This window comes from Acomys minous (genome assembly GCF_964271855.1).
Source record: "Acomys minous genome assembly, chromosome: 12".
In the NCBI taxonomy this organism is placed as follows: domain Eukaryota; kingdom Metazoa; phylum Chordata; class Mammalia; order Rodentia; family Muridae; genus Acomys; species Acomys minous.
The window spans coordinates 97162696-97189508 of NC_140493.1; the positions used below are offsets into that span (position 1 = coordinate 97162696).

Sequence of the window (26813 nt, forward strand, 5' to 3'; positions counted from 1 at the left end):
ACTAGGCTAGCATGTGTGAGACCCTAGCCTCGATATCCAGCATCACACGCACAAAAAAGCAAAGATAGTCATTCTCTCTGATAGACAGGTTCACTTTCTGTAGTTCCACCTCCTTACAGTCAACCGCCGTCCAAATATATTAAATGGGAAATTCCAGAAACAGATGATTCATAGATTTGGAATCATATGCCATTCTTAGAAATGTGGTAACATTTAGAACTACCCCTCCCCGCATCCTGCTAAGGACAAGATCCAATCCTTTGTCCAGAATTTGCACTTTATGCTCATCGCCACATTAGTCGCTAAGTTACCATCTCGGTTACCAGGTAACTGCTGCTGCGCTGCGGGCCTTTTCTTGTCTCATCTTTTACTTAAGGATGACCCCAAAGCACAAGAATAATGATGGTAGCCACTCAGGTTTGCAATGAGGAGCCAGGGAGTGTGTCCCTCAGAGAAGACCAAAGGCCCAGCGCATGAACAAGCAGCTGCTGAGTTTAAGCTCCTGTTGTGCTTACTTTTACAACTTCAGTCTCTGCCTTAGACATGCATGCATAGAAAGAGATGTCGCTGTGGTAAGGTTCAGCATCCTCTGCAGTTTTAGACGTCCACAGAGGATCTTTAAGCATGTCCCCTGAGCCTCTGCCAGGACGACTTAACCCAACACTTTCGAGTGATCAAAGCATACCGATAGACATTGCTCCACATATCATATCAAAATGACTAATGAGCAGGTGAAAAGATGTTGAACATTATCCACTAACAACAATGAAATACTTCACACTCTTGAATGTGGATGCTTTGAAGAAAAACCGAAAGGCAACATGAGCAGCGAGATGCTTTAGTGGGTAAAGGCACTTGGCCCCAAGGCCAACCACCTGAGCTAATCCGCAGGGCCCACGCGCTGGAAGGAGAAAACTGACTCCCCATGTTGTCTGCTGGGGGCTGGAGCAATGATCCGGGTTCACCTCCCAGCACCCACATGGTAGCAGCTCACAACTGTCTGAAACTCTACTCCTGGAACCCTGACGCCCTCTTCTGGCCTGCAAGGGTATGACACATGTCACACAAACATGCGTGCAAGCGAAACACCAAAACACATAAAATAAAATATAGAGGTATCTAGAGTGGCCAGACTCACAGGCGTGGAATGTAGGGCGGTTGGAAGGAAGGGGGGATATTGTCTAATGAACATAAAGTTTTGGCTTTGTAGGATGAAAACATTCATCAGCTGACATGTAACGAAATGAACATGGTTAACGATACTGAACTAGATGTTTAAAAACTGTTCACCTAGGGGTGGGGGGTGTGGCTCTGTGGTACACAGAGCACTTGTCTGCCAGTATGATACCCTAGTGTTGATCCCCAGGCACACCCAAAAAGCAGAAGCGAAGGTAGTTGCTTCCATAGACATAATAAAGATTTTTATCACAACTAATAATAAATAACAGTCACCAAGGAGTGGTGGTGCATGCCTTTAAGCCCAGCACTCAGCAGGCAGCTCTCTGACTGAGGCCAGGCAGGGCTACACAGAGAAACCATGTCTCCAAAAATTAATTAATTAACTAATTAATTAATTAACAATTGTGAATTTTTACCTCTATCTAGGCACTTGGCCTGTGCCTGTAGTCCTGCATACTCACGAGGCTGGGAAAGGAGGAATGTTTGAGCTCAGGAATTTGAAGGCAACCTAGGAAAGCAGAATGAAGTTGTCTCTAAAGAAATCAGCTGAAGGGCTGGAGAGACAGAGCTCACAGCCCACAGTGCTTTTCTGAAAGAGTGCTGTCTGATGCCCTGAGGCCACACGGTGGTTCACAGCCTTCAGTATCTACACTTCCAGGGAGTCCGATGCCCCCTTCTGGCCTCTGTGAGCACCAGGCACACATGTGGTGCTCAGACACACATGCAGGCAAAACACCTATACACATAAAATAAAATGTTTTAATTATTGAAAAATAATAATAAAATAGGGCTCAGTGTTTAAGAGCACTTGTTTGTTGTAAAAGATACAGGTTCAACTCCCAGAACCCACACGAAGACTCCCCATCTCCTCAGGCAGCAGGCACGCATGTGGTACACAGACATGTATGACAAAACACCATACACATAAAAACAAATCTTTAAAAAAAAACCAAAGTTTACTTCTTGCTAACTCCACCCAATAGAAATTGACATTTTCTCCCATTTTAACATAGGAAGACCTTAATACATATTTATTGAGTTAACTTAGAAATTAAACCTTCCTTGCCAGGCGTGGTGGCGCACGCCTTTAATCCCAGCACTTGGGAGGCAGAGGCAGGCGGATCGCTGTGAGTTCGAGGCCAGCCTGGTCTGCAAAGGGAGTCCAGGACAGCCAAGGCTACACATAGAAACCCTGTCTCCAAAAAAAAAAGAACAGAAAAGAAAGAAAGAAAAAAATTAAACTTTCTTCCCTGTGCCCTTTATGTTCCTAACCAGAGTGAGAGACAAGTTTGAGAAACTTGGTAAAGTAATTACACTCGGACAGAAACCATTCAGATCTAGAACAGGGGATGTCTAGAAACACTGCACTGAGTAAAGCCAGAAGCATTGTTAGAAGCCAGAGTCTGTGTTTATATCCACAGCAGGTTACAGACCCCCGAGCCCTTGTCCCAGATGGTTTTTGTTGTTGTTTGTTTGGGGGAGGGGGAGGTTTGGTTTGGTTGGTTTGGTTTTGATCTTTGGAGATGAGGTCTTACTCTGTAGCCCTTGCTGGCCTACAACTTCCTATGTAGAGCAGGCTGGCTTCGAACTAACAGAGATCCACCTGCCTCTGCCTCCCAAGAGATGGAATTAGAGGCATGGGCCAAGGATTTACATTCAAGAATTTAAATGCTATGAGAAATGTCAGAACACAAACATTACGGTTCCTGCCTAATTGCCAATGTTTTTTCCTTTTTGTTTTTGAAACAGAATCTTAAACTCAAATCCTCCTGCCTCAGCCTTCCAAGTACAGAGAGAACAGGCACACATCACCACGCCTGGCAATTGAATTGTTCTGTTTAACCCACTTTTCCCACTGTTAAAGAATGCAAGTGTGCTGGAGAGATGGCTCACCAGGAAAGGGCATTCAGTGCTCTTCCGGAGAACCAGAGTTCAATTCCCAGCACCCCATCAGGCAGTTCTCAGCTGCCTGGAACTTCAGCTCTGGTGGGGGGGGGGGGATCTGGCCTCTGTGGGTGCTAGCACTCATGTGCATGCATACACACACATACACATAGTGTTTTGGGTTTTTTGTTTTTTGTTTTTTTACTTTTTTAATTTAAAAAAAATACAAGCATATGAGATTTGGGTTTTTCTCCATTTCTAGACTTAAAAAAAATTAATGAAATGGGTTTTAATTATTCTTCAATCAAGGCACCAGAATAAAATGCTTTACTTGAATAAGTTTCAACACACTAAAAAAAAAAAATACACCAATACATAATTTGAAGCCAACAAACAAATCCCCCTTCTCTAAAGTCTCAACAGATTCAAATTGTTGTAATTCTATAATTCATTTCCTCATGTTCTGCTGGGGTACTGAGGGGGCCCTCTAACCCTAGGAGGAGCCCACAGGTCATCATCCTCTCCATGAGCCCAGGCTAGACCAGTGAATGAGGTCACAGCTGTGTGATGGAATAAACCCTTTATTGGATTCTTGAACTGAAGCCTCAGATGGTTGGTTACTAATGGTTGGTTAGTAGCACAGCTCAAAAGTAGGTAAATGTCAGAATTTTGTACAATTCTATTCTGAGTTCTTTTTTTTTTTTTAATCTATCAACTATATAAGAAGGTATTTATTTTTAAGTAATGATTATTTGGAGCCCTGGGGACAATTTCACTGCACCTTTCAAGTGCCTAAATTATTGCGCACCTCTGAGGTTCTCAGCTCTATGGTAGGTTCTAGATTCTAAACACTGTATAATGGAGTTGTTTAGAAACAGCTGCTCCTGGGTTCTGAGGCAACAGCAAGGGGGGAAGGAGTTCTAACCACACATTCTGAACCTCTTTTCCTCCTGGCTGAGCAGTGCTTGCTGATTTATCATTCCTGAGCTGGCAGCACAGCCTGCTTGTCATCGAGCCTCCCGATAGACCCTATAGTGTGGAGAGCTGACTGAGTGGTGAACCCCAAAGCGGGAAGGCCTGCCTCCCAGGCCTGGCCTGCAGGCTGTTACTCAGACTGTGCAGAAGGGAAAAGGGGGGACCGGGGAGGCCATAGCAATGAAAGAGCCATGCAAGACTACCCACTCTGCTGTTAGGAGCGAGCAGTGGGCCCATAAGAACTGCCAGGGCGGGGGCGCATGCCCCAGCAGGAAAGCCTCAGGAAATTTACTTACTGTGTGGTGGGTTTCTAAGACTGAACCAAGTAAGCAAATATTTTAGGAATGCTGTAACGCTTCCTCCTTTGCCTGGTGTGACATGAAATGTTTCAGAATAAAGCTTGACTTTAATTTTTCTATCTGTTTCTACATGCTTGGTATCATGATGCTAATTTTTAATTAAGGTATATAATTTGATGATTTTTCTCTGTGTATACATTGTAAAACAATCACTGAGAGCTACCACAGGCCAGTCACTGGCGTCGTTACTACGGGTCAGGGGCACCGAGGCTTGAGTACCCTGTAGAGTGCTGTGACCTAGCCATGATGCTGTGCATTAGCTCTTTACAAGCTACTCACCCTGCGTAACTGAAGGTTTGTGCTCCTCACCAAACTTCTTACACCCCCTTCTTCCCAGCATTCTGTGCTCCAGTGGCTTTGACTGTTTTGGATTCCACATGCAAGCTGAAAAATATTTCTCTTTGTGTGCCTGGCTTATTTTACTTAGCATTTATTTAGTTTTTTTAAAAAAGACTTATAATACACACACACATATACAAACACACACACACATATACAAACACACACACATATATATATATGCAGGTGCCTGTGGAAGGCAGAAGAGAGCCTGGATCTCTTGGAACTGGGCTGTCCAGATGGTTGTGAGCCTCTATGTGGGTGCTGGGAAACTGGGTCCTCTGTAAGATGAGTAAAAGCTCTTAACCACTGAGCCATCTCTTTAGCCCCAGCATTTATTTTTATATAAGATAAAATTGGCATTTGAAAAGTAGAACTGAAGACAAAGAAATTTGGCTTCTGTATCTTGGCACAGTAAAAGGTCCTTTCCACCCAGCCCTCCAGTTTTGTTTATAATGTTAGCTTGAGTTTACATAAAATGCCATTCTTTTTGAAATCCTAGGTTTTTAGTCCCAGGCCTTGAGCTGGAAAATAATGCAAAGAAATGAATGTATAAGCTGATATGGTGGCACATGCCTGCAGTTCTAGCACTGGGAAGATTCAGGCAGGAAGGACTGAGTCCTGGGCCAGCTGGACTACAAAGAGGCACCGTCTCAAAAAAAAGAAAAGAAAAGAAAAGAAAGGAAGGAAGGAAGGAAAGATAAATGAATAGATGGGTGGACGGACCTGTGAATTGATCCTTTATTGTATAAATGAATGGATGGGTGGACGGAGCTGTGAATTGATCCTTTATTGTATCTTCTGAATTCCAGACGGAGTCACTGGCCACATGGCAGTTTCGAGAATTAAAACAACACTGAAGCTGAAGCCCCTAAAAACACCTGTTTTTTACAAGAGGTAGGTAATAAAGTATGAGCAGATTATACAATAGTGTTCAGATGATGAATATGTAAATCACACTACAGAGACTATGATGAGACAAGTTACAATATTCTGTTCTGTGGTAAATTTACTTAAAACATCTGAATTGAAAAGTTTGATATGGCTGGCCATAGTGGCCTTTAGTCCCAGCACTTGGGAGGCAGAGGCAGGCGGATCTCTGTGAGTTCTAGGCCAGCCTGGTCTACAGAAAGAGTTCCAGAAAAAACAGGGCTACATGGAAAAAATGTCAGAGGACATGTCAGAGGACAGCTTATAGGAGTCCGTTCTCCTCCTCCACCTGGTGGGTCCCCAGGAATCAAACTCAGATCCTCAGCCTTGGCTGCGCACACCTTCCCACTGAGCCATTATTGTCTTTTGGGAAGATTTTTTTTTTAAATAAAAAGAGAAAATGGCCAGGCATGGTGGCGCACGCTTTTAATCCCAGCACTTGGGAGGCAGAGGCAAGCGGATTGCTGTGAGTTCAAAGCCAGCCTGGTCTACAAAGCGAGCCCAGGACAGCCAAGACTACACAGAGAAACCTTGTCTCGAAAAACCAATAAATAAATAAAAAATAAAAAATTTACAAAAAAGAAAAAGAAAAAAATGAGTATTCTTTTTTACTGGAAAAGCAGAATTATTCCCATTCTCACAAATGAAATCTAGTAAACTAGTCATGCACACCCCACTATGACACACCAGAGAGACTCTCCAGTTAGTATCAATGCTTTTCTCAGTCGGCTGCCAACAAACCCTAACAAGAAAAAAAATACATATATAATCAGGAGGCGGGAAACACCCTCCCTCTCACCTGCTGGTTCTCTTTACCACCTGGAGAGAGATTCAGCTTTACCACTGCTAAAGCATTGCATTTCTAATATCTTTGTTTCATTTTGTTTGAGACAGAGTTTGTCTGTGTAGCCTTGGCTATCCTGGACTCACTTTGTAGACCAGGCGGGCCTCAAACTCATAGTGATCCCCCTGCCTCTGCCACGAGAGAGCTGAGATTAAAGGCATGCGCTACCACGCTCAACTTTTTTTGTCTTTTTGTCTTTTTTTTTTTTCCAGAACTGAGGACTGAACCCAGGGCCTTGCACTTGCTAGGCAAGTGCTCTACCAATGAGCTAAATCTCCAACCCCAATTTCTGACATTTTTAAAGAAAGAAGTAGGAAAATAACTTCATGCTCTTTGCCCTTGTTGCCACTGTCTCCCTTTGAAACAGGCTATTTGGTAATGAAAATGGTCCAACAAAGGCTTAAGACTAAGACAACAGGCCAAGGGGACCATGGGCCAAGGGGATCCCCACAGTAGGAGGGACCCGTTAGTTTCAACCAGAACCGTCCCATGCCCCCTTGAAGCATAATAAAATGGACATTCTCCAGGGCTTAGTCCGTGATGAAGTTTTAAATGCTTCCATGGATTTTGGGGGTGGGGTGTAGGGGAAGGGATGAGGCAGCAGTGATTAACAAAAATATTCTTCCGCCTGGCCTGCTTCTTTGGGTTTTGAAGTCATCATATTTCTGTATCTGCTTACATCTTTTCCATCGTGCAAAGATAAACCATTTCTATTTAGAAATGCAGCATATATATATATATATATATATATATATATATATATATATATATATATATACGACAAATGCAACCTGAGTGAGAACAAAGCTGAGTCTGCGAGATGACAAGTTAGGTGATAAACACAAAAAGAAGAAATCGCGTTAGTAAAAGCTGAGAAAATAAGACAAGTTAGATGTGATTTCACACCGGAAACTTGAGAACAGTGCATCTTCAGGCCGAATCCCTTCCTTCTGTCCCAGGCACCTCTGAAATAAGTTGAATCTAATACTCCAGAGGGCGATTATATTCTTTAACCACAGTATTTATTATTCCTTCTAGTTTTTGCTTTATTATGTGCTTGTAAAACCACAAAACCTGGGGCTGGAGAGATGGCTCAGCAGTTAAGAACACTGACTGCTCTTGCAGAGGACCCAGTTCAGTTCCCAGCACCCACACGGTGGCTCACAGCTGTCTAACTCCAGTTCCAGGAGACCCTGATGCCCCTTCTGACCTGGCACCAGGCATACACATGGCACACAGACATACATGCGGGCAAGACACTCATGCTTACATTTATATTATAATTAGATATGTAATTATATTCTTCTTAAATGTTTTAGTAAAATAAAACCATAAAAATAAGAGAACCTATATTTTTAGACATTTGTTATTAGTGTCAAAACTAAAGACATTTAAAGTACACGTATAAGAGTTAGGTGTAGCGGCACATGCCTGTAATCCCAGCACTCAGGAAGATGGAAGCGGGAGATCAGGAGTTCAGAGTCATCCTTGGCTCGATGGCGAGTTTGAGCTCATTCTAGGCTACATGGGGGGGGGGGGCTGTTTTAAAAACCCTTTTGATTATTTAGATAAATTTGCCATTAAGTTATACTTAATTAAAAGTGATCACATTTCACCTGCCATATTAGAAGCAAAACTAGTTGGCGGGAGGGAGTAGTGTTCATAAATTATTGCAGATTTACACAAAGCAACACGCAGGTATTCGTATTTTCACTCCTTTTCCAGATTTGACTTCCATGAGAGGTAAAGTTACCCAGAGTTCCACACTTTCCAGAAATACAGGGTGGGCTACAGCCATCCTCATCTTCTCAGGCAGACAGGCAGATGTTGGCATGTGACAGGTCTGCTTGTGCACTGTGACCCTGGGCACACGGTGATGCTGTCACCATTTTAATAGGCAAATCTCAAAGGCTTCACACCGTGTTAAATCTGCCTCTTTTCATGTGTCTCCTCAGAGATAAAGATTTACGAGGATCTTTTCCAGGCTATCTACAATACAGAGAATCGAAGCTGAGCCCTGCACAACTGGAAGGTAATAAAAATCATCTTAAACATTAAAACCTAACAACAGCCTCCATACATCTGCAGACCTCGGTTGGATTCATTTTTGAGACAGGATCTTGCTCTTTGGGGGGGGGGGTTCAATACAGGGTTTCTCTGTGTAGCCTTGGCTGTCCTAGACTCACTTTGTAGACCAGGCTGGCCTCGAACTCACAAAGATCCACCTGCCTCTGCTTCCCGAGTGCTGGGATTAAAGGCGTGCGCCACCAAGCCTGGCACAATCTTGCTCTTACAGCCAAGGCTGGCCTGGATCTCAGTGTGTCCCTGGCTGGTCTAGAACCCATGCAGTCCTCTCTGTGTCTCCCAAGAGCTGGAACCGAAGGCAGGTGCCGTGGCGTCCAGCTAGCTCCCTTACCGGACTTTCTCTAAAGCACACGTAAGATTTCAAGGAGTATCTATACTATGCTATCATTTAAGAGAGGAAGAAATTACCCTATCATGTAAGAAGGAGAGAAATAAACGTTTTAAATAATTTTATTTTATTTTATGTGCATTGCTATGAGGTGTCAGATCCCCAGCAGCAGGAGTTACAGACAGGTGTGATCTGTCATGTGGGTGCTAGGAATTGAACCTGGATCCTGCGGAAGAGCAGCCAGAGTTCTTAAGTGCTGAGGCATCTCTGCAGCCCAGAAATAACCTTTTAACCCAGCGTGATGGTACACACCTATAACTCTGGAAGCTGATGTTTAGTTCAAAGCTAGATTGGCCTATATATCAAGACCCTATCTAAAAATAAAAAATAAACCATTTGCTAGATTGAAGAGGGATTTACTAATAACAAACGTCTAAAAATATAGGATCTCTTATTTTTGTGGTTTTATTTCACTAAAACATTTAAGAAGAATATAATTACATATCTAAGTTGACATCTCTCAAGAACTTAATCACTCAGCCAGGCAGAGGTGGTGCCCACCTTTAGTCCCAGCACTCAGGAGGCAGAGGCAAGAGGATCTCTGAGTTCCAGGACAGCCTGGTCTACAGAGAGAGTTCCAGGACAGCCAGGGCTACACAGAGAAACCCTGTCTCAAAAAATGAAAAACTAAACAGTCTTGGCCAAATATTCTTATCCAGATAACTTGTGAGAGTAGTAAACAGCAAACCCAAGGTCACATATTAATCAGCTAATTGAACAGTATAAAAACAAAAGTGTCAGGACTGGCCAGGTGATAAGACGTGTCTATAATCTCAACATTAAGGAGGCAGAGCCAAGAGGATCACCACAAGTTTGAGGACAGCCTGGTCTACATAATGTTTGACAAGCCACATCAGTTTTGTTCTCAAAAGATAAAAATAAGATGGGTGCAATGGTGCACACCTGTAATCCCAGCACTCAGAGAGACAGAGGCAGGCACATCCCTGTGAGTTCGAAGCCAGCCTGGTCTAAAACAAAACAAACAAACAAACAAAAGCCTGCATGATCCATTGAATACCTCAGTCTCCAACATGTCACATGTCCTATTCTTGCTCCCAAATAGCTTTGCTTCCTACTTACCTTCACAAAATTGAATGGAATTTCCAAAGATGTCCCTCTTTGTGTCTATGGCTCAGAGTCTACAGCGAACCCTTTGTGTGGACTGTGTGTGTGCCGTGTGGAGGACACCTGCCGGAGACACGTGCTCTATTCTTCTCCGCCTTCTTCCTTTGAGACAGTCTTTCATCAAACATAGACTCCCTGTTTTTCAGTGGCTGTCTAGCAAACACCAGCAATCCCCCTGTCTCTGCTCCTTACCAGACACAGGGGTTACATAATGCTTTTATGTGGGTGCTAGGGTCCTTAGCTTGCACAGAAAGTGTCTTATTCACTGAGCTGTCTCCCCATCCCCAATTTTCTACTACTTTTTTGAATAATTTGAAAATATTAGATGTATCATATTTACCCTAAAATAAAATAAACATTTATGAGTCTATACTGATAGAAATAAATAAGGAAGCTAGTATCTGTGAGGTCCTAGGTTCAATCTCCAATATTGTAAAAACAAAGAAAACTAAGGATAATTAAATATTTAACACAAAGTGAAGATAAATGGCCAGGTAATGGCAATAAAGGGGAAATAGATAATATAAATTTTTGTTTTCTTGATACGCAGGGTCTGATGTAGCCTAGTCTAGCCCCAAACTCACTATGTAGTCAAGGCTGGCCTTGAACACCTAATCTTCCTGCCTCTATACTTGAGTGCTTGGATAGTAGGCATGTACCACCATCCCTGGCTCCACATTTGATTTCTCTACCAATTACTACTTGTTCTATTTGATTCCATAATTTTTATTTTATTCTAGTTCAAATCCCAAGAGAAGACTCCTCTGTCTTTTGAAAAAAATCTATTATTCATTTTCTCACCATGTTTTTTCAGAACAGATCTTCAATTGGCTACGTGATCTCTCCTAGTCCTGTTTAGCATATAAGTTTCTCCCGTCCCTTCCCTGCCCCCACTTTTGAGACAGCCTTGTGCTATCACCCAGGCTGACCTCGATATTACTGTTTAGCCTAAGTGGGCCACAGATCATCAAATAACACACACACACACACACACACACACACACACACCTTCCAAGTGCTGGGATTATAGACAGGCGCTCCTGTACTGGAGTGTGTTTGTTTGTTTGTTTGTTTGTTTTCAAGACAGGATTTCTCTGTGTAGCCTTGGCTGTCCTGAACTCACTTTGTAGACCAGGCTGGCCTCAAACTCATAGCAATTGGCCTGCCTCTGCCTCCCCAAGTGCTGGGATTACAGGTGTGTGCCACCATGCCTGGCTTGTTTCATCTTAAATGACTGTCCTGACTAACATAATTCTATTTCCACAGCCTTCCGTAATGCTTACAACTTCTTCACCAAGGATAAAAGTGGCTGTATTGATTCACATGGCTTGATGTGCACATTAGCTAAACTGGGGATGAACCTAAACACGAATGATATCTTTAATGAATTGAAATGTGCTGATCTTGACAGTAAGTATTTTGATTATTATCTTCTCATAAAAATACTTTTATGAATATATAACTCTTATTTATTAAAAATATATCTTTAAACAACAATAAGGTATCTTTCGCCCAATCTATATTTCATTTTCCATGGTTTCAATTAATTGTGTCAACTGTGATCCAAAAATATTAGTATTTGTCTAAACTCTCTCAAGAGAAAAAAAAGCACAGTGATATAATGTTCTATAATAGTATATTGTTGAGTCTGGTCATGGTGGCGCACACCTTTAATCACAGCACTCAGGTGGCAGAGGCAGGAGGATCTCTGTGAGTTCCAGGCTAGCATGGGCTACATAGAGAAACCCTGTCTCAACACACACACACACACATAATATATATTTTTTATAATTATTTTGTTATTGTTACTGCTAATCTCTCACTATGCCTAATTTGTCAGATAAAGTTAATCACATATATATATATATATATATATATATATATATATATATATATATATATAGTGGAAAAGCATAGGAGATGCAGGGATCAATACTATGCAGGGTTTGTAGGTTTTTGGTTTGGTTTTTGGTTGGTTTGGTGGTTGCTGATTTGTTTGTTTACTGAAACAGGTTCTCATTCTGCAGCCCAGACTGTCCTGGACCTCAGTGTGTAGCTCACAGCCTGCCATCTGGCCAAAGGCTAGGATTGTAGGCGTGAGTCACCACACTCCACTCTCGCCACGATTTGAAGGCTTGCAAGTCTTGAAATGTAACTTTATATCCCCTATAGACAAGGGGCCTACTGTAGTCGTGTGTGTGTGTGTGTGTGTGTGTGTGTGTGTGTGTGTGTGTGTGTGGTTTTTTAAGGATATCAAAGAGAGAGATGTATGAGCTAAAATAATAATAATAATAATAATAATAATAATAATAACAACAATAATAATAAGTGGGAAATGTTATTTGTTATGATGCTCATTTTAGAGGGTACTTTAAAGTAACTAAGAGATACAAAGGCATAAGCAGCTTCACAAATGGCCAAACCCCAAGAAAACCCAAGCCCACTGCTTCCCTGTGAAGAGTAACAATACGAAGCCCCATCTATCCCAAGCCCTCTAGATTTTATATCCCAGAGACATTTTGTTAGTATTTTAAAGCATATAGGTCATAGAACTTGCTTGTTTGTTTTCCTACTTAGGGGCCGTTTACTGTTAGTATTTTGGCTTGGTTTTTTGAAACAGGGTCTTACTAAATCCCAGGCTGGCTTCTAACTTGCTGTGTAGCGGAGGCTACCTGCCTCTGCCTCCCCAGTACTATGGCATGTGCCTGGAGTCCTAGCTAAGATTTTGTGTGGGAAATGTTTTCAGAATATTATTTCTTCTTGCCTCTCATCACCCAACTGTCAGTGAATCAAGGCCACCAGATAACTAAAGTTATGGCTTGTCTCCACTAACTCTGCCAAGTCGTTTTATTCTGTCATAGCACATACACACATACACACATACACACGTACACATGTACACACGTACACACATACACACACACGTACACAAGTGCACACGTACACATATACATACATACACATGTACACACATACACACGTACACACACACACACACACGTACACACATACACACATACACACATACTGTCTCATTTTGTTTTGTTTTGTTTTACTTTTCAAGACACAGTTTCTCTACATAGTCCTGACTGTCCTACAGCTTGCTTTGTAAGCCAGCCTACCCTCAAACTCAACGTCCACCTGCCTCTGCTTCCCAAGTCCTGAGGTGAAAGGCAAGTGCCTACCATCACCCAGAAGCTGTCTTTTAATTTTAGAAGCAATAGGGTGCCAGAGAGGGGGACATGTGAATAAATTCCTTGAGAAAGATGACAATCTCTGCCAAAGGACAGTCGCAACTAACAGCCTTTGCTGAATGCTTACACCTTGCAATTGCTTCTGTTGGCTGCAAGAGACCAGTACGGTTATAGTAAGATCAAGTTGTGAAGACTAATGTAAATAAGAGGATTATAAGTTCAGGACCAGCATGGCTACATAGGGAGGCACTACCAAAATAATCTCTTTAGGGAGGACAGAAAGGAAACCAAAGTTTACCTGAGCATCTTTCCGGCCCCAAATATGCTGATTTTAAGTGTTAGGTAGCTTGGGGTACTTCTGATTTTATACTTAAAATACATTAAATAACTAATATGTATCCTAGCTCAGCATAGTAGCAGACATATGTAATATCAGTAAACCAAAAACTGAGGCAGAAGGATTGTAAGTTTTCAGCCAGTCTAGGCTCTATATAACAATCTCGCCCTCCCTCCCTCCCTCTTCCACCCTCTCTTCTTCCCCCCTCCTTAATCTACAAGTTATGTATTTAATATAATAGATAAATGTTTGGAGGCATTCTTGTTCTGAGCTCATACTCCTCTTGCAGGGGACGGTAAGATCAACTTCTCAGATTTTATCAAGGTGCTGACGGATAAGAAACTCTTTATCAAGGCTGTGGGTAAGTAGAGGTACTTTGAGGACAGCTGGTAGTCCACCGCACCGCACAGAAAACTCTGTCCCTAAGCCCTCTGGTCCAATGAATCCAGAAGGTAGTGTGCAGGATGCGATTTTTCTTTGCACTGTTCCTACAAAATAATAACAAACTGATAGTATCAGAATTGAAGCTTAAACACATCAGGCAGCTCCGTCCTGCAGGGACATTGCTTTGTCTCCAGTGAGAACACAGGGAAGTGACAGGTGCAGAAACTTTAGTTTTTCTTTTTCCTTTAATTTTTTAAATTTATTTGTATTTTATGTGTAGGGTTATGAGTAGCCATGGGTGCTGGGGACCGAACCCAGGCCTCTGGAAAAGTAACCAGTGCTCTTAGCTTCTAAGCCATCTCTACAGCCGCACTGCGTTCCTTTTATAGGGGTAGAGTTCTTTAAACAACTTACTTATACTTATTTTCTGTGCATTGGTGTTTTGCCTGCATGTGAGGGTGCTGGATCCCCCAGAGCTGAAGTTACAGACAGTTGTGGGCTGCCATGTGGGTGCTGGGAATTGAACCCTGGTCCTTAAAAGAGCAGCCTATCCTCACGACCTCTGAGCCATCCCTCCAGGCCCGTGTTTTCGTTCTTAACCAAGTACATGCGCTACTTCTAAAAGCATCCCTCTTACCAAATAAATAAATAATATAACAACTTTTTCTGGTGCTCAGAATATGTACTGCTTCCATACACTGATGAAGCCTCTGCCCCAGTGAGAGGCTGGGAGGCTAGAAAGCAGGCCCTCACCTGTGGCGATCAATGCTGTGCATACCCAAACTGCCGTCACTCCCTCATGCTCTGTTTCTGAACGTTAGCAGGCTGCCTTGGAAAATCTAGCCTTTATTCATATCATTTTTTTTTTCTAGGATTCCAGATCTCAAACCCCATATGTGGCTTTGAACGCATGCCCATCTTTAAGCTATAGACTGTCTTCAAGACAAAGAAAACCTGGTGCTAGCCAACACTGTGACGGGAGTGGGACTTTCTCTGCAAACTAGAGATATTTCCTAAGTCCCTTCCATAGAAGAACAGGACAGTCGTCTTCAATGCATTATGCATGCGGATGCTAAAAGTTCTGCTCTTTACTGAGAACTCACTGAACTATGATCTCTGTGTGCTCCGTAATCAAAATAGCCTTTCTACCAAACAGAGCAGATTCTTAATATTTTGCTGTATTTCTAATCTCTGGTTTCAAATATAAGATTATGTATTATAAATTATACATTTGATATTTGATAATCATGTTATAATTTCTCAGTAAATTTTAATAGGAGGCTTTCTCAAAAGACATTTTGATATCTCCCTCTCTCTTTCTCTTTCCCCCTTCTCTCTCTCTTCCCCCCCCCTTCTGTTTCCTCTACAGTTCCAGAAAAGAAAATGTGTTTAGATTTTGCTAACAACCCAGGGATCTTATTGTTTGAAATCCTTTCAAAACTTGTGGAGACTTCAGCCCTGCACAGAAAGGATATTATCGAGATAGTGAGGTAAGTGTCATGGCACAGGTGAGAGCAGCCTGCCCAGAAGCTCTCGCTGAGGCTGTGTCACAACATCCTACGCCACAGAAGGCTACGTGCCATAACACTCTTGCCTGGTTCTCACACCATCCCAAGGCTCCACGGTGAGCATAAGACATCCAAAAAACAAAAACAAAACAAAACCTCTAGCCATCCCTAGCCCAAGACAGAGCTTGCTGGTGCATAAGCCAGCCCTTTCCTTTACTTCTCAGTCTTAGTTTCCTCACCTACCAAGTGTGGGTGTAATGGTACCAGCTATCTTAAAGGCATTGTGCAGAAGAGCACGGTGCTTAGCAGTTAAATGGTACAATGAGAATTACTTCTTTTTTTTTTTTTAAGTTTATTTATTATTATGTATACAGTGTTCTGCCTGCATATACACCTGCAGGCCAGAAGAGGGCATCAGATCACATTATAGATGGTTGTGAGCCACCATGTGGTTGCTGGGAATTGAACTCAGGACCTCTGGAAGAGCAGTCAGTGCTCTTAACCACTGAGCCATCTCTCCAGCCCGAGCATTACTTCTTATACTGTAGAAATAAATCGAATAAAGATATGCATATTGTCTCAATATAGTCCTGCAGGAGTCCTTTCTATAACCTGCATTTCACAAACAAAAAGTTTAGAAAGCAGATCCCAAGAGTTGAGTGCTGATGTTAGCACAGTGACCCCACTCTTGTCCTCCTGCACAGCCTCTCACCCCTCCTAAGTAGACCGGGTACCTTAGCTAATGTTGCTGGCTTTGTTGAAATTGGATTGTGGTTGTTGTTTATTTGATTATCTTATGAGGTTGTTCTTGTTAAAAAAATTTCCAAGTCCCAGGATATAGAGACCCAAGCCAGGAAGCCATTAAGACACTTACTAGATTAAGTGGGGAAAGCAATCTTCTCTAAGGCATGCTGGGGCCAAACAATCAAAATACAAGATACCCGACATGGTGGCGAATGCCCAGCACCCAGGAGGTAAAGGCAGGTGGATCTCTGTGAGTTCGAGGCCAACCTGCTCTAAATAACAAGTTCCAGAACACCCAGGGCTACACAGAGAGACCCTCTCTCAAAAATAGATAGGTAGGTAGATAGATAGATGGATGGATGGATGGATAGATAGACAGACAGACAGACAGACAGATAGATAGATCAAAAAGTACAAGACAAAAAGTTCTAAGGAAAAATATTTATTTATATATAAAAACAATCCTATTACTTCTCTCCAGAAATCTGACAAGCCAAGAGAGACTAGAATGATTTGTTCCAAGTATGGAAAGAGGAGTTCTACCCCCGGAAAGGCTACCCTTCAGAAACTAAGCAGAAGGAAGGGCGCTGAGACAAGCCCTGAAGGAATACATGGCCACCAGACCTGACAATTGTGTGCGGTCCCTGGAAGGAATTAACTCCTACAAGTTGTCCTCTGACCCACATATCTAACCACACTAGTGTACATGTGCACACATGTGTGCATATACACACACACAAATGCATTAAATTAATGAATGTAACAATGTCAACAAGTATAAAAAGAAAAATTATATAAAAAGAGGCCAAGATGGTCATTATATAAACGATAAAGGAACCAGTTTAATAAGAGGAAATAACAGCTGGGGTTGGGGCTCAGCGTCTGGAGGACTCAGCTGGCTGGCACACATAGAGGCCTGGGTTCAGTCCCCCGCAGTGGAGAAGCTGGTCATAAACTTTCCAAAGTAAAAATTAAGAAGAGGAAACAGTGCTGGTCATGTAGCTAAGTGGTACAGCACCTACCTAACAGGCACAAAGGCCAGGATTTGAAATCAGAACATACAAAACACTCAAATGATACAAATGACCCTGTCTTCATAGGCAGGCACAGTGGCTCATGCTTATGATCTGACCACTATGTAGTTTGACGCAGGAGGGACACCGTGAACTCAAGGCCAGCCTGAGCTACAAAGTGAGGCCCTGTCTCAAAAAAAGAAAAAAAAATCTGCATTTTAAAAACCCAACACAGCACTACTATATATACACAGTTGTCTTCAGTGGTGGAGCCACTAGTAAGGAGTCCATGGCCTTGTAAATAACACCTCACCCAGGACCCTGTGAGCAGCACTGACAATACTGTTGAGTTGTCAAGAGTGAAAGAAAGAGTGAAGGAAGGTACAGATGAGGGGAGGGAGGAGAGGAAAGACAGGAAATGGGAATGCAAAAGCTTGGGGGAAGGGAAGGAACGGGAAGGGAGGGAGGGAAGGAGGAAGGACGCAACTGAAAATACAAAAGAAAAAAATCATGATAGAAGAAGGGCCAAAGTAGAGGGAGAAAGGGGTTCTGGGGGAGCCAGAAGGGAACAGGAGAGGGTAGCAGAGTAAATATAATAAAATACATATATGTATGAAATTGCCAAAATGAAAACTATTTATCATTGTGCATAATCAACATATGCTAAAAAAAAATTGTAACTAGAGTTAAAGTAAACTTAATCGACATTATTAACTTGCAGTTTGATTTTTTTTTTGTCCTAATAGTTCTTTATATTCACTTCTGAATTACTTGGGTTTTCTTTTAAAGCTATTTCCGAAGAAAATTCCAGGAAACCAGCTCAGAAATGCTGTGGAGTCCATATGGGAAAAGGGGCTTAAAGGCAGACATATGCAGTCCTCCACGCTCAAGCACCGCTGCCTTCGCCAACTCTGCCAGGATCTCAATAATGAAAGAAAGAGATTTGTATAAGTTTCTTGAAGTACTCAAGCGTAAGAGCCGCATTCCCTCTGCCCTGTTACACACTGACTCGCGTGCAGCCAGCTGCTCAGGACGGATGAGAGCACACTGCTCGCGCCACGTGATGGTCGTTGTGTGTGATTTCGACATTTTTTGTTTCTATCTTTATAGAGTGTGACCTCCGTTCGGATAGCCCATACTCAAAAATACCTGTCTTTCCGTTGTTTCCTGATGTGGATGGGGTGGTGATGGGAAAGCCATTCAAAGACTTACAGAAGTTAGAGATGCTAAGGAAAAAGGAGCCCCTTAATTTCTTTGAAGATTACTTTTTCAATAAAAGAGACTGGAAAACACAGGTGAGCTAGAATCTATCATAATCGCTGATTTAAATCTCTCCAATTGTAAGACCCCGCCCCCCTCCCCAGCTCAACAAGACTAAAAGCATGGTTTCATTACAAACGTTGGGCGGTGTTTTGGGGAGACTGCAGTTGTTTTGAGGTGTTTGTTTGGGTTTGGACTGGGAGTCTGGAGACAAGGTGTCATGTAGCCCAGACTGGCCTCAGACTTGCTCTGAAGCCAACAAAGACTTTGGACTCTGAAGTATTAAACATTTCAACAAAATAGTTCAATTTACCGAAAACAGCAAACCTAGGTTTGGGGTTGGGATGAGGGAAAATAAGAACAATAACAAAGGAAACATGGTTCGTTCCCATGATCCAACACCAAGGAAGCTGAAGCGGAAAGATAGCCACGGGCTCAAGGCTAGCCTGGGCTACATAGTGAGTTTCAGGACTGTGAGCTACAGAGTAATATCCTGCCTTAAAAAAAACAAACAAACAAAAACAAAACAAAACAGAACACTAAACAGTCCCACATCAATCGGGTGTGGTGGCGCACGCCTTTAATCCCAGCACTTGGGAGGCAGAGGCAGGTGGATCACTGTGAGTTCGAGGCCAGCCTGGTCTACAAAGTGAGTCTAGGACAGCCAAGGCTATACAGAGAGACCCTGTCTCGGAAAAAAAGGGGGGGAAAAACCCCTGTCTCAAAAAAACAAAACAAAACAAGTCTCAGATCCACTTCTATCACTCTCCCCCAACTAATCAGGCAGAAGATGCAGTGTGAACTCTGTCAGCCCACTCCAGGCTGGCCAGACACCAGGGGATGGAAGGACCAAGCCCACATCAGTGGAGCGATGGCGGGAGGCACCACCCTGTCTCCCACTAGAGCCTTGCCCATGAGCCCACCTTTACCTTCTCGCCCTGCATCGCACTCAGTTGCCTCTATTCGCCAGCACATGCTTCACTGTCATGAACTGTAAAGTCTCCATGTGCCCAGGACACTCATGTCTCCAAACACTCCAAGAACATTCTGACCTTACTTCCAAATTTTCCGTAAGCCTCCCAGTGGGCACGGCAGGACGGAATTTACCTGGAACAGAGCCTGGTACCCAGGCCTTGTGCTTCACGCCTATAATGCCAGCAGTGGGAGGCAGGAGAATGGCCATGAGTTCAAGGCCAACCTAGGCTGCACAATGAGTTCCAGGCCAGCGAGGTTGTACAATAAGACCCTGTCTTTAAAAAACAAGCAAACAAGGCAGAGCCCGACTTACAAGAGATTCCATACTCTTTGTTTGTTTGTGTTTGGTTTTGTATTGGTGATGGAACCCACATACTAAGTAAATACTTTACCACTGAGCTACACTCCATCCCCTTTGGATAAAAGAGAACTGTAGTGCGGTTTATTTACTGGGTGCACATATTCTGCCAGATCATCACCACAGCAGCAACGGCATCAGTGACTTCCTACGCAGTCCTCTTGCTTCTGCTGTGTTCTTTCCTGATTTATTCTCAGTCTGTTAACAGCAGCCCGAACAGCTCTGTTAAAATTAACTGGAGATCCTCCTGCCGAGCTTTTCCTTTTAAAAATACGTATTTACTTATTTTATACAAATGAGTGCTCTGTCTTCACGCTCACCAGAAGAGAAAAATCAGATCTCATTTTGGATGGTTGTGAGCCACCATGTGGGTGCTGGGAATTGAACTCAGGACTTCTGCAAGACTAGTCAGTGCTCTTAACCACTGAGCCATCCCTCCAGCCCCAGCTGAGCTTTTCAGATATCTTAGAGAAAAAAATAATCCCACTACCCAGGAAACTGAAGCAGAGAGGTCATAAATTAAAGACAACTTGCCAGTCAGCACTCAGGAGGCAGAAGCGGGCTGAAGTGTGTGAGTTCGAGGCCAGCGTGCTCTGCAGAGTGAGTCCAGGACAGTTGGAGCTACACAGAGAAACCCTGTCTCATAAACAAACAAAGATAGTGGAGAGAACTAACATCATTCTTGTGGCCTTTGCATGGCTGCATGGCACAGATACACAGGCATACAGACACACACAGATACACAGACATGCAGACATGCACAGATATACAGACATGCACAGATACACAGACATGACATGCAGACACACACAGATACACAGACATGCAGACATACACAGATGCACAGACATGCAGACATGCACAGATGCACAGACATGCAAACACACAGATACACAGATGTGCAGACACGTACAGATACACAGACATGCAGACATGCAGATACACAGACATGCAGACATGCACAGATACACAGACATGCACACATGCACACAGATACACAGACATGCAGACATACACAGATGCACAGACATGCACAGATACACAGACATGACATGCAGACATGCACAGATGCACAGACATGCAAACACGCAGATACACAGACATGCAAACATGCACAGATACACAGACATGCAGACATGCAGATACACAGACATGCAGACATGCAGATACACAGATATGCAGACATGCACAGATACACAGACATGCAGACATGCACAGATACACAGACATGCAGACATGCACAGATACACAGACATGAACACATGCACACAGATACACAGACATGCAAACACGCACAGATACACAGACCTGCAGACATGAACAGATACACAGGCATGCAGACATGAACAGATACACAGGCATGCAGACATGAACAGATACACAGGCATGCAGACATGCACACAGATACACAGACGTGCAGACACGCACAGATACACAGACATGCAGACATGCACAGATACACAGGCATGCAGACATGCACAGATACACAGACATGCAGACATGCACAGATACACAGGCATGCAGACACGCACAGATACACAGACATGCACACAGATACACAGACATGCAGACACGCACAGATACACAGGCATGCAGACATACACAGATACACAGGCATGCAGACATGAACAGATACATAGGCATGCAGACACACACAGATACACAGGCATGCAGACATGCACAGATACACAGGTATGCAGACACGCACAGATACACAGGCATGCAGACATGCACACAATCAATCAAAACAATCACTGTAATTTTTTTGTTTGTTTGTTTTTCCGAGACAGGGTTTCTCTGTGTAGCCTGGCTGTCCTAGACTCACTTTGTAGACCAGGCTGGCCTCGAACTCAGTGATCCGCCTGCCTCTGCCTCCTGAGTGCTGGGATTAAAGGCGTGTGCCACCACGCCCGGCTTCAATCAATGTAATTTTAAAACAAACTTTACAGAAATCCCAGAGCAAACTATATAAAGAACACAGGGGAGACTTTTGGTGCTGGAAACAGACAAGGCTCACATGGGAGAAAAAGGGACAGGTCAGAGGATGGAGAAATCACAACATGGCGAGAAGAGTGAAGAGAATGCATACTGTGTAACTTTGGAGAGGCCAGGTCAGCAGCTGGCGCGTGTTGGAGTGTTGGAGAGTGTCCATGGAGACAAGGAATGCCCAGAAAATCAGGCAATGAGCTTATCCAAAGAAATCAAGCAGTATATTTACCTAACTTCCCCTAGCATTGTTCAACAGCCCAGCAACAGGAAAACAAACGCTGCTTCCTGTGGGAAGTCTGGGCCAGGATGGAGCCGGCTCCCCTACCCTCCTCATCCACTCTGCACACGAACCATCTGGTCAGTGTTTGCTTTGTAAGGAGGCTGCACCGTCATTATTTCAGTGGGTTTAATAAATGCCTCTTTGCACATACATGTACCGTGCTAGGTGCTCCAGTGCAACTGACAGTTTAGCGACAACCTTATACATCATACGACAGTCCACTCATGAATAAATTCTGGTTTCGTTTTTGTGAAACAGTGTCACACTGTAGTCCCAGGCTTGCCGGGAACTCACCGCTTTTCTTGCTGCAGGTTCCCATGCATGCACCATCATGCCCAACTTCATACTAATAACCCCCCATTAGTGTGTCTTTTTATAATTAACGCCTAAAGTTGTTAGCATACAGAGTAATGGGTCTCATGATGACATTTCACACATATGCATAATTATGTCTGTTAAATAATTCAAACTGAAATGTATTAACTAATTATTTTTAATGTGCTTAAAGGCTTCGAATGTGAAACCTCTCAAGTCTGCCTCAGGATACTCGGATGACATCTTAGCCATTGACCACCTCTTCAAGAAAAAGCAGCACTGGACAGTATCTGATGCGGCTGCTATCAAACAGCATGTGAGTGCTTGGTGTCAGGCGCCTTGCCCAGACTGCGCTGTCAAAGGGAGTTTTTCCTGGGAAAACTCTACCTCCGAAAACAAACTAAAATCCCCACTCTACTTCATAGTAAGACAAGACAAGCTGTAGCGAGCCCAGAGCTCACAAGAGCTAGCTCTGGAGGGCTCAGGAAAGAGGACAGGACCAGCCACAGACCTACGAGGACTGACTGTGTAGTTTGTAAAAATGAAGGGCGTAGAAGCCTCGAGAGCATGGAGACCAGCATCAGATACAGCAGGGAGGCGGCACGGAGTAAATCCATCCCAGGCCTTATATATGCGTGAGATTAGGAAGAAATTAGGCCACAAAAGTAAACAGTAGAAGTTGAGGTCAAAGGTGCATTCTGAGCCAGGTGTGGTAGGGTAGGTAGCGCATGCCTTTAATACCAGCACTAGGGAGGCAGAGGCAGGCGGATCTCTGTGAGTTCCAGGCTAGCCTGGTCTACAAAGTGAGTCTAGGACAGCCAAGGCTGCGGCAGGGCTGGGGGGGTGGGGGAGGGGGGGAGGGCAGGGAGGAAGTGCATTCTGGAGGCTCCCTGGCCATCCTCTCATGCATGTGTGTACAAGTGTGTGAGCACTCGTGTGCTGGAGGGCAGCCTCAGCTCTTCCATTCCTTAGGTGTCTTTTGCTTTTTACAACAAGCATCACGAGGTCAGTGCTGCTGCTGCTCCCAGCTCTCTGCCCGCGATGCCGGTCTCTTCTCATAGCACGCACCCGTATCCTCCCTGGCACGTGTGTGTCCCTGGGTTCTGAGATTAGGTGACATTAGAGAGAGAGAGAGAGAACAAAGTTCCTACTCTACGAAAGCTTCGGGTGAGCGCAAACCAGTGGGCAGCTGACTCCTGGCTCACTGCTAGCACATAAACATGCAGATAAGTGGAGGCTGCTTGTGGCCAGAGACCGCAGGCACCTGCCCCTGCGCCAGCTTGAAAGACTGTTAGTTCAGTCTCCCTGTGGCTCAGTCACAGAACAGCAGGCCTCTCCATGTCAGGTGAAAGGAGCTAGGGTGAGCATCTCTGTTTAGCAGTAGCCATCTATATACTAACAACTGACTCGCCCTGGCCTCGGCTTCTTTCCTGTACCCTGGCCCTATCTCACTCCCCACCTGGTAAACGCGCCCCCCTCCATCCTAACTCTCATAACGCGTCATGTTCAATGCACCCTACGCTCACTCGTCATCTCCTACATCAACCTGGTTCTCCCCAGAGGATGCTGTATCTCAGTCACTAAAGCTAGAAAGCCAGGGGTCACCTTAACGTGTGTGTGTGTGGTGTGTGTGTGTGTGTGTGTGTGTGTGTGTGTGGTGTGTGTGTGATGTGTGTGTGTGTGTGTGTGTGGTGTGTGTGTGTGGTGTGTGTGTGATGTGTGTGTGTGTGTGTGTGTGGTGTGTGTGTGGTGTGTGTGTGTGTGTGTGTGTGTGTGTGTGTGGTGTGTGTGTGTGTGTGTGGTGTGTGTGTGTGTGTATGTGTGTGTGTATGTGTGGTGTGTGTGTGTGTGTGTGTGTGTTGTGTGTGTGTGTATGTGTGTGTGTATGTGTGGTGTGTGTGTGTGTGTGTGTGTGTGTGTGTGTGTGTGTATGTGTGTATGTGTGTGTTTTCTTACTCCTTACCTCCACCAGTCACTAAATCTAAGCCGACTCCTTCTGGGCTGCTTTCCAAGTGTATTCCCTATACCCTATGCCCGTTCTCTCTGCCTGAGTTGAGTCCTTCCATGAGAGTTGACTGGACAACAGCCTCTCATCTGATAGCTTCCGGCCTACAGCTTTGCCCCTCCGGCCATCTTCCACTCAGCTAATGAACGATCTAACACAAAGATCCAAGCATGCCATTCTCCTGCTTAAAGAGAAATGCTTGTTTGAACCAGAGCTACAGCTCAGTGGTAGCGTTCTTGCCTAGCATGGACAAGACCCTTGCTTTAATTCCCAGTTCTGGGGGCTAGGAAGGATGGGTGCAGCAAATACTTCCAAGCAGCACCCCAGAGACGGAAGCAGGAGGATTACAAGTTGGAGAGCAGCCTGGGCGGCATAGAAAAGTCAAGGCCAGCCTGGGTCACTGACACTTCCCTTTTAGTTTTCTACTCTACACAATGGAGGGCTTTCTCTCACTTCCCTCAGCGCCTGGCTCCCACAGCATGCCTTCTGGGAAGGGCTCTCTTCCCCCACACGGAATCCCCTCGCCTTCAGTTCCACCCCATCACTACTGCTCCATCCCACGTTAACCTGGACTCTCCAGCAACTCCAGCAGGCTCCGACCCTCCTGCCAAGTCCAGGATATTTGTTGTCTTTAAACACTTGTTTTTCTGGCCTCTTCCTCCTGGGACTCCTTCCCACCATCCCTCCATCCCTCCGCTTTAAAATCCTTAAGGATTTGCTGAGCTCAGAGGCTTCTCTCAGCTGACTGTCTTGGCTGAATCAGGTACGTATAAATGCTAACTTGACCTCATACTCCCCCTCCTGATGCAGCTGTGACCGTGCCTTACACATCCCAGAGTTTTCGGGTCTTCCTCAGTCTGGATGGCATGGCAGCGGCAGAAAGGAAAGAGGGATTTTTTTTCTTTTTTTAAGACAAGGACTTACTCTGTAGCCCTGGCTGTCCTAGACCTCACTATGTAGACCAGGCTGGCCTCAAACTCAGAGATCCATCTGCCTCTGCCTCCCAAGTAATAGGATTAGAAGTGTGCACCACTATACCCAGCTTTCAAGTGATATGTTTTGATTTCCACCAACTCCTAGCTCATAAGTCCCAGGCTACCCCATATGTAGTCTTAATGATTTTCATATGTGTAACTCTCTTTAAAAAAAAAAAGATGTATGTATTTATTATGTATACAGTGCTCAGCCTGCATATATGCCTGCAGGCCAGAAGAGGGCATGATCATATTATAGATGGTTGTGAGCCACCATGTGGTTGCTGGGAATTGAACTCAGGACCTCTGGAAGATCAGTCAGTGCTCTTAACTGCTGAGCCATCTCTCCAGCCCCATATGTGTAAACTCTGGAGCCACCAATAACTATGATTCATAAATCAAAGCCAGCGAGTTAATATCTGCTGTCTCGCTGCAGGTGAAGAGAGCCACAGACTCCTATAACTTAGGAATCGCCCTCGAGCACCGGAAGGAGATGCTGAATCTTTGGAGAAAGATCCGAGGGGACCTGATTGGGATCGAGAGCAGCAACGAGTCCTTTTACAACACCTTCTCCACCTACACGTGGTCCTGGAACGTCTGCCAGGAGCTGCTCTCCGCCAAGGACCTGCGGCTGCACGACGCCTACGTGAACAGGAGCTCCCCCAGCACCTCAGGGCTGTCCTCCCCGTCCGACTTCAGCGAGTGCGACCTGGACGCGGGGAGGAAAGGGAAACGGAAAGGTTTCAGAGGGTTCCGGCAATGAAATGTCTACGTTTTCTAAACAGCTCTTGGAGAACTGCTTTCCATAGTTATCAAGAGTATGGCTTCTTGGCTTTTATCTACTATGTTCTTAGCAAGGTAGAAATTCTGACATCGTTTGCATTCCGACCAGTAAAAACCTTTAAATCGTAGGATGGTTTTTCTTCCCGCGGTTTCTCCTTCCCAGAGCTTTGCCAGTTTAGTCAGCCTTGTGTTAGAGCAAGTTGCTCTCGGCTACTCCCACTTGGCTTAAAACAGCCAAGACACCAGCAGAAAGGGGGGAAAGTTAGCCTGGGTTCCTCAGGGCCCTCCAGGCAGGATGCATCTGAGTTTAGGGCAACTGGAACTAAGATGGGGTTTTGAATGTTTGTGAAAGACACCACACTCGGAGGGTGGCAGTTACGGAGAATATCGCCAGCACACCGTCTGCCCCCACCGTGGAGAGCCTCTGAGAAATTTGGGGATTCCTAAGGCACACCTTTCACTTAGATTGCTCCTGCAAGTCACTGAGCTCATCCCATCCGGTACGTTAAAGACACACACAACAATATTGAGAATCTGTGATGGTATCGTAATGCTTTGTTTTGTGCTGTGTGTGCAAATGTACACA

General features: G+C 44.3%; 1 protein-coding gene across 1 annotated transcript in view; it reads left to right on the forward strand.

Annotated features, from left to right (window-relative positions):
• The window catches only part of EFCAB3 (EF-hand calcium binding domain 3), a 354012-nt gene extending 327579 nt beyond the window's left edge, over window positions 1-26433 (forward strand). The window contains exons 176-184 of the mRNA XM_084748227.1: window positions 5549-5633; window positions 8466-8542; window positions 11375-11518; window positions 13929-14000; window positions 15393-15513; window positions 18078-18259; window positions 18399-18583; window positions 22659-22781; window positions 25881-26433. Of these exons, the coding sequence (XP_084604353.1) occupies window positions 5549-5633; window positions 8466-8542; window positions 11375-11518; window positions 13929-14000; window positions 15393-15513; window positions 18078-18259; window positions 18399-18583; window positions 22659-22781; window positions 25881-26207 (1316 nt within the window). The 3' untranslated portion in view covers window positions 26208-26433. The remainder of the gene's footprint in view (window positions 1-5548; window positions 5634-8465; window positions 8543-11374; window positions 11519-13928; window positions 14001-15392; window positions 15514-18077; window positions 18260-18398; window positions 18584-22658; window positions 22782-25880) is intronic.
• The last annotated feature ends 380 nt before the right edge of the window (window positions 26434-26813 follow it).